At 40.9% G+C, this 8837-nt stretch overlaps 1 protein-coding gene across 1 annotated transcript in view; it reads right to left on the bottom strand.

Moving 5' to 3' along the window:
- Positions 1-8353: 8353 nt before the first annotated feature.
- The window catches only part of ARHGAP15 (Rho GTPase activating protein 15), a gene marked incomplete at its 3' end in the record, with an annotated part of 579351 nt that continues 578867 nt past the window's right edge, over positions 8354-8837 (bottom strand). Inside the window, exon 13 of the mRNA XM_080928022.1 lies at positions 8354-8537. Within this exon, the coding sequence (XP_080784148.1) occupies positions 8354-8537 (184 nt within the window). The remainder of the gene's footprint in view (positions 8538-8837) is intronic.

Raw genomic sequence — 8837 nt, 5'->3', positions numbered from 1 at the left:
GCTTGAATTTAACAGATGGACACTTCCTGGTAAACTTCACAGCAGCCAAGCACAGAGATGCTGAAGGACAGGAAGGGATTTGAGCCCAGGGTAGGATGCTCTATGAAATTTTGTTGGTGGAATGTTTGGAGGGAGAGTTAGGAGGCAGGGTCTAGAAAGAAAGAGCAGAAATTAAACTGTGTAAAATGTCACCAAATGATGTGGAAAAATCCACACGTCTGCAAGTATGCCACACAATATGGACTTAGAATGCATTTGCTAGTGATGTGAGAACGTATGGAGCAATGGTTACTTACATCCCTGTTCTGAAAATTCACGCATGTATATCAAGGAAACTTGTCAGCTCCAACAGTGCCAGAGGGAAGGGAGGGGTTTCAGGTCAAGGCTTTATACTTTGCAGCGAGCTTGGCTTCTTGATAGATTGATTGGAAAGGCCTCACTCTATAGGATTCAGATGATGTGGAAGTCACTTGTGTGAAAGTTCAGCGAAGCAGTGGAAGATGTCGCTAGGTGTCACAGATACCAGGATGCTCCCTGAATGTGAGCATCTGCTGTCAGACTTGGAGACATCAGGCTGGCAAGGAATCTGCTGCCACCACTGAGCTGTAGGGAAGAAGCATTTCTTGGGGACTCAGACTTTAAGAGACATAGATGAAGGGGATTTTGATGGTTCTTTTTTTATTTAAGGCTAGGCATCAACGTAAATATCAGTGATTTGGCTGCACCAAAGACATCAGACACTTCATTTATCTTGATAGGAAATATGATGGTGGATTATGTGCATTTGCTTATGTTCTTGTTGTTTGTCTTGGTTCATTTATCTAACAAGGGTGCACTCAGCACACGCCACCCTTTATTTACACTCTCCAAACTGAATAAGGAGTGTTCTGCAGAGTCAAGCTTAAGAATTTTGTGGACACTGGGTGTGTTGCCTTAAGTATAAACTAGCAACCCCCCAATCCCACAAAAACAAAAAAAAAAATAGATGCCCGTTTATAAGGTGTGTGTGTGTGTGTGTGTGTGTGTGTGTGTGTACGTGAGTGTTCCCTTCTGTCAGTTCTCTCATCAGAACACAAGATGTTTTCATCTTGACAACACGGCTGTAGCAAATTGTCATCTCCCTTTTCAAAATATTCACTGTATTTTTACCACTCCGGTGCTTCGGGACCATTGTTCAGCAGCATGAGCCACAGCGTGTCCTGATGCCTGCCTCTTTTTCAATTTTGTTTAAGAGGAAGACTGCTGGGGACCCATTCTTTTCATCTTGCACACGCCCCCTATAGAGCTAGCTCTAACTTTGATATAGTGTTGCATAGTATGGCATGATGGATGAGAACTGGTCAATGACAAATATGACCCACCTCAGTTAATGAAATGCCACATAGGGTCAGAGCCACCCAAACCTGCTTCCTAAAGACTCCGGCAAAGATCTTTTCTTGTCTGTCTATTCCACAGTGAAGCTGCAACTATGTATGTAAAGCATACCGGTAAATATTTCATCTACCTGACTATCAAAATTCTCAGAGCTAAAACTTTGAGGAGGTTTGGTCACCTATATTTACAGCAACAGGAACACTCTACATTCATTGGGAAACCCACATAATGTTCTCTCTGTTCTCTTATGAAAGTTAAGATGGAAGTAAAACTTCCATGTGTGTTCACAAGAGAGCAAGCAGCACCCCTCCCACATCTAATACAAACATTCGGGGGTGTTTATGTGCTTATTTCTTTTCAATTACAGTCCCTGAATAACCTGGTGGCATGCTTATGTATTAGTCACGTTTTGCATCCCTGTGACACAATGCCAGATAAAGCGACTTATGGGGGGAAAGGTTTATATGGGCTCACAGTTAGAGAGCACAGGGATTCATGGTAAGGAGAGCAGGTAAACCATCACTCACGTATGGGTGAATCAGGCTACAGAAACCAATGATACTTGGTGCTTGGTCTAGGTACTCTCCTCCCTACTTTTATTCAGTCTAAGATCCCAGCCCATGGGACAGTGCTTCCATCCACATCCCAGATCTAGCCATCCCAAACTGACAGATTAGCCATCCCAAGTAGAGCAGAACCCTCTGGAGCCATATTATTTGGATATGAATAATGTCCTGGCAAGTTACTAACTACATTAATTTAGTAACACCACTGGTTTTCGGCTTGTGTTTCTTTAAGAATGAACTGGGGACAGCAAGAGTATTTGCATAAAGACATTTGTGAAGAGTAAATAAAACAACATATGCAAAGACCATCATTGATACAGAACTTGGGTTTTATACATGTTAGCCACCCAGGTCAGTCTTTCCAGGCCTATTTCCCTCCATGGTCCTGCATAGAGTGAGTGGAGCAATACTGGCCGAAGAGAGAAGAGTTAGATGTGCTGATGGGGTGTGCTGGAAATGATCACGTGACCTTCTAGGGATAGTCATGCTAGCAATCACATTCTCCTTATTCCTTGGCCATGCCTTGATTCCAATTCATTAAAGTAATGACTGTTAAATGACAAATTATTGCCAGAATGTTAGAATTAACAATGACCCCAGCCCAGAAACAGACCTGTTATAGAAATTTGCTCCAATCAGAACCAGCGCTTTTCACTTAGCAATGGTAGCAAAGAGATGTGGGTAAAGCCTCCACAAAGAACAACCAGATAAACTTCTCTGTCTACTGCTGGTCTGAATCCAGACTGTATTTATAGTGTTATGGCAAACAATCTTCCGACCACAATTTCTCCCTGCACCAAGTTCTACTGCATTACATCACAGCTTTGATAAAGTTGCTTTCTTGATTAAATATCTAGGGTATAAAAAAGTTTCACTAGAGATGTGGTATGCCATTCAAGACTTTTTAAAGTTTGGTCACCAATCTTCTTTCCATCACCTTCAGATTATAAAGTTATTTATCATTAAATTGTGGCTCTATCATCTACATCCTTAAGTAACAATTTGTGATATGTGCATTACACGCTTTAGCTCTCACAAGAGTATTCCATTAGACAGTAACATACAAAAATGTATATTGCATTTAGTAGATCTGAAAACGAGAGTTCCAAATGGACTAAGTAATCTGCTTAGCATTTGAACAGTAAGTTCCATGTATTTTGCTGTTTGTGTGTTCTTATTGCTTTGGCCCATTCCTTTGTCTCCAAAATTTACTCTAAAGACTGCCATTTTCTGGGGGAACACGCTTTGCAGCTTGGAAGGCTTAACACCGAGCCCACAAAAGAGACTTGATCTTTAGGCAGAGTCGGCTCAGATGTGTTTTATTTGGTTGCTTATTTAGTGTCTTAAAAATCAGATTTCATAGAAGATTCTCAATTCTGGCTTTCCATGAAAGATCTGAAGGTCTGGCAACACTGCTCACATTCCCACATAAGTAACATCAGCTCCAGCTGAGTGGAAGCCTGCCTTTTGGCCAGGCAGGGAGCTTGAGTTTTCCCCAGCTGTTACCACTTCATAGTGCCGGCTGCCTGCTTCTTTTTACTCTTTATGCTATATGCCTGGCCCCACTCAGCATCAGAGTCTACAGCCCTTGGATTAAAGAAACACACACTACACAGACACAGATACACACATACACACAGACACAGACACACAGACATGCAGACACACACCATACACACACACATACCCCACAGATACAGACAGACATACATAAAGAGAAAGAGAGAAAGAAGGGGGAACCTATCTACTTGTAACAATAAGATGAAGCATATTAAAATAATTTCTTTTATTTTTTGAAATTATAATATAGTTACATCATTTCCTCCTCCCTGACTCACCCCTAATCACCCCCTGTATCCCTCCTTGTTCTTTTACAAATACATGGTGAAAACAATTCAATTAATTTTGTCACATACATATATGAATATACAGTTATACCTAAGTACATAAATACAACCTGCTTAGTTTGTATAATCTTACTTGTATATATATATATTTTTTCAGAGTTGACCAGATGAAGCATTCTAATTGAAGAGATATAATTTGAAGAACATCTTTCTTTTTTTATATTTAGATTTGAATTCCCTAGGAGAGAGTTGATATTGTTTTGGAATTTTTTTTCCCTCATTTTTGACAACAGAGCAATTTGACCCAGAACTTTTAGTGACGGTCCTTTTGGATAAAAAAAATTGCAGAGATTTTAATTAGAAATTGACAAGGTGATTAACTTATAATTCACAAAAATAAATGTGGGAGAGAGAAGTGCAGGTCAATTTCTAGCTGTGTTAAGCGGCAAGGACAGCACTGTTGGCAAGTGGCTGCTTCTTTCTCACAGCTTTTCTCATTTCTCTTAATTGGACCCTTTGTTTTCTAATTGGATAGGGTGAACCATCATAAGGCGTTCAATTACGAGCGGTGGCACGATGATCCTGTCATATGGCACATGCTAAGCAAAGCCAGAGTCAGAACATAGAAGACGGAATGCCCGTCTTTCCCATGAAGAGAAGGGCACTCTCTTCCGAGCTGGGTGGGAAAAGCCCGGATGAAATGGCCATTCTAACTGGTTTGTTTGTTTTTCAGAGAGGCAGCCTTGGACTTGTGTTCCTATTTGGTAGACAACAGTGCCTTATTATTGTATTGAATTGCCTCCGAGAATATAAGATTACTGTTTCATGGGTAGGAAATGTTAAGAAAAAGTATAGACACATGACCCATGCAAACACAGAACCCTAGCCCCTGCAAGAAAAAGGGAGTCTTATCTTTTGACCACTAGAACATTTAGAGATTCTTTATCCAAGTTGTTTTGTGGTTCTCTTATGTAATAACTCACAGCGGACCGCCTTAGTCTACAAGGAAAGAACTGAATATCTGGGCCCACTTCTAACCTCAACTGCTTTCTGTCATTCTGTCTTCCAAAATCCTCACCATTTCTACTTGCATCTCTAATTACTGATTTTCTCAATATCCTCTTGGGTTATCATGTCTTCTCAATCCTGGTGCATATCACTTCTCATTCCTACTGGGTGTACCTTCTGTATTTTTTCCTGGTCTAGTGAATCTCTTTGATGAGTTGAGATTCGATAGAACTTCTCAAGGTTATCTCAACAGTGCAGCCTAATCTGACTTCCCCAGGAACAGCTGATTTCTATTCCTTTGTTAACTGGGGCTGCTGATCTATTTGTGCATTTCTATGTACAGGTGCTAAATCCTGTGGTGGTCATGGTTATCCAGTAGGCAAACATTTGTGATCTTGTGCTGGATAGTAACTAATCCTCAGGCACTTGTCCTCCTTTCCTACGGAGGGGAAATAATACATAATGTGTGCTTTATACGTCAACCATATCATTAGTGCCTAGAACATGGCCTGTCTCAGACCAGGTAAGATGCCCTCACCTGGTATGAATGCATGTATACACACACACACACACACACACACACACACACACACATATATATGTATGTATATATGTGTGTGTATATGTCTGTATTTGTTTTTTGTTGTTTTAATGGAGAATACTGTCAAGTTCCTTAAGTCTCTTAGTGCTTCAACCTAGTGCAGAAACTTGGCTTTGACACTCGAGATAGTGATTCTAGACATTATGCCTTTCTGAAATGCCATAACCTTTCTATGCTTTGAGAGTGAGCAACTGAGGTCCTGTGATGGGCATTTTGGCTCAGTACCTTGGAAAGGTCTCCCTCTAGAGAGCAAACATGTTCTCTGATGCAGTGCCCTTAGTAGGCAGGAACAGGACACAGCTGGGGTCTGAATCAGTCTAAATCCCATCTGATTGGAAATCAAGAAGCCGCTGCATTTGAAGATTATGAATCTGGAAAGCAGCAGAGAGAAGGGGATGTGGGTCTTTGCTCAGAGCAGGTAGTGCCATTTCCTTTTGGCTTTCTCTCTGGCCAAAGCTTCCAGAGTATCTCTGAAAACGGCTTCGTGAAGACACAGTGGTTTAATCCTAGAAGTTCTAACCCCATTGTTGTGGTTTCAGAAAGAAAAGTAGTTAATGTCTTGGAAAAAGGCTTCATTGAGACAGTTATAGCATTGAGGAAGATTAGAAATAAATGCCAGAAACCCATGTTTCATGCTTCTCCGTGTTTTATTGAAAGGCACAAGTTTTATGTGTAAGAAGCTTTTCCAGCTTAGCCTTTCTACCACTCCACTCTCACTGATGACTTTAGATCATGGGATTCTGTTTCTTGTGACTTCCCTTGGCTTTGTGGTGTGTGAATACATCCTACTTGATGAAACCACAGTGAAAAGTTCACTGTGACCGCTTCATAGTTCTTGGCTGTGAGCTCATGTATAAGCACTTTTACTAAGATAAATACATTCAAGAGGGACAAACATAGTGAGTCCTTCCTCAGGTGAGGATCCTCATGCATCATGGTGGACTGGTACTTCATGAACGTGTGGCTGTCTCTCATCTCTGAAGGTCCCAGCCATGCTACAGCCTATGCCCATGACCTCATCGCTGTTCTGAGTGTCTTCCTCTGGATCCGTGTTTTACACTATATCATTTACATCCTTTAAAAAAAATTTATTGACAAACTCATAACTAGAATTACTTAGTGCACTAGGTTAGTTTTATTCATTCTATGTGAGTTTATTTAAAAGCTCGCAAACAATTTCATGTTTTGTCAGCAGAACTCTTTCATAAAATGGCATGAGATGTATTAGGCTAGTACATACTTTTCTTTTTTCTTTTATTAGGTATATTTTATTTACATTTCAAATGTTATTCCCTTTCCTGGTTTCCCCTCTATAAGCCCCCTATCCCATCTCCCCTCCCCCTGTTTCTATAAGGGTGCCCTCCCACCAGTCCATCTTGACATTGATGGGGCATTGAGCCTTGACAGGACCAAGGGCTTCTCTTCCCATTGATGCCTAACAAGGCCATCCTCTGTTACATATGCAGCTGGAGCCATGGGTCCATTCATGTGTACTCTTTGGATGATGATTTAGTCCCTGGGAGCTCTAGTTGGTTGGTATTGTTTTTCTTATGGGGTTGCAAACCCCTTCAGCTCCTTCAGTCCTTTCTCTAACTCCTTCATTGGGGATCCCGTTCTTAGTTTAATGGTTGGCTGTGAGCATCTGCCTCTGCATTTGTCATGATCTGGCAGAGCATCTCAGGAGACAGCTAGATCAGGCTCCCAGTACATACTTTCCAAAACACTGCAATATTTGATATATTCTAGGCAGCTAGTTTGTTGCTTATCCATCAGAACTGAAAGTAACCATCAAATGGACAAAGCAATGTGAGTCTAGTCAAGGAATCCTTAGGACATACAAATATAAGCATTTAAAAATAGTTCTTTCTATATGGAGTTAGTATAACTCATCAGCAAACCATCCTTCAAAACATAATAAAATTCTACATATGACTTTTTGGGGAAAGCACAGGTAAATGATTTGATGAAGAATTGAAATGAAACAGCAATGCAATCCCTGTATCAAATAAAGATTAATCCATTTGATTTATAAAATGGTATGTTTGTGGAGCCAACATAGTATTTACACACATACACACACACACACACACACACACACACACACACACGCATGCACACACACAGAGAGGGAGGGAGGGAGGAAAAGGGGATGGGGAGAAGAAGAGGGAGAAAGAGAGAGAAAGAGCAGAGAGAGAGAGAAAGAGAGGCAGAGAGAGAAAGAGAGAGAGGGAGGGAGGGAGGGAGGGAGGGAGAGAGAGAGAGAGAGAGAGAGAGAGAGAGAGAGAGAGAGAGAGAGAGAGAGAGAGACTGAGAAAGAGAATGGTCCAAAAACAAATCTTTTCAACTGTCCTTTTATTCTTCAGAAAAGTTGCAACTCAACGTGTTGTATTTGCAAAGCTCACCTGCCACTGAGGATCATTGGATTGCGCTTTGGAAAGGTGAAAAAACTCTATTTTGATTGAGAACATCCATGCCTTCTTCTTCCTTCTTGTGTTCTTTTCTGTGGATGCTTTGACATGTGGGAAGCTAGTGAGTTGCATATGAATGTTGAGATGGCACAGGTGTGTACACACACACATCCTCACTCACAATTTCTCTACATACTCATAAAGCTGTACATTCACCAAAACATACCCGATGGCAAGGAGCAGTATGGGATCTATGTCTTGATGCTACCTTGCACACAGTATTTGAGAATATGAAACAGTTACAATGTATTTATAGAATGCTGAAAAGGAACAACACCCAAGGGGTTAATGTAGAACACATATAGGAAAATATTGTCATTTATTTTATTCGAATGTTTGGAACTTAAATACAAAATCATCACTAAGTTTTCACAAAATGAAGCATCTGTCGCTTGGAAGGAAAAAATATTTCAGAAATATGTTTACAGAAATGTAAAAATATTAGGCACCAAGACAGATGTGAACACACTCAGTAGCTCGTCTCGTCTGTCAGTCTTCCTCTGAGCTGAAGATCTTATCATACTCCGTCAGCATGAACTCTGCTATCTGGTTTTGGTATACCATGTGGACTGCCATGTTCCCCGACTCACTTTCCGCTCTCAGAAGAGTGGGTCCAAAAACAATCCCCAAGCTCTGTGTGGACATGAGATTCTGGGAGGCTTTGGCCACTATCCTGTGGAGAAGAGAAAACCAAACAAAGAAGTCGTTGGAGTTTAGTGTGAAACTATAGCTAGCTCTAGTTCCGGGAAAAATTAAAAAACAGAGAACCTTGTTGCACTGTTCGTTCACAATCCTCATGGTTTTCCCAAATGAGAGCAGCCCAGCAGTGAACACCATGGTATCCCACCTTAAACCCATTGCAAGTGGCTATTGTGCACATTCCACAGATATGAGTAAATATGTTAAACAGAAAAATTCTTGTGGAATTAAAAAGATGCAGCCTCAGGAGTGATTGTGATCTACAGAGAATGTA

Source organism: Micromys minutus (genome assembly GCF_963924665.1).
Source record: "Micromys minutus genome assembly, chromosome: 13".
Lineage (NCBI taxonomy): Eukaryota > Metazoa > Chordata > Mammalia > Rodentia > Muridae > Micromys > Micromys minutus.
The sequence above is the reverse complement of the archived record's forward strand: the minus strand, read 5'-3'. Positions and strand labels throughout refer to the sequence as shown.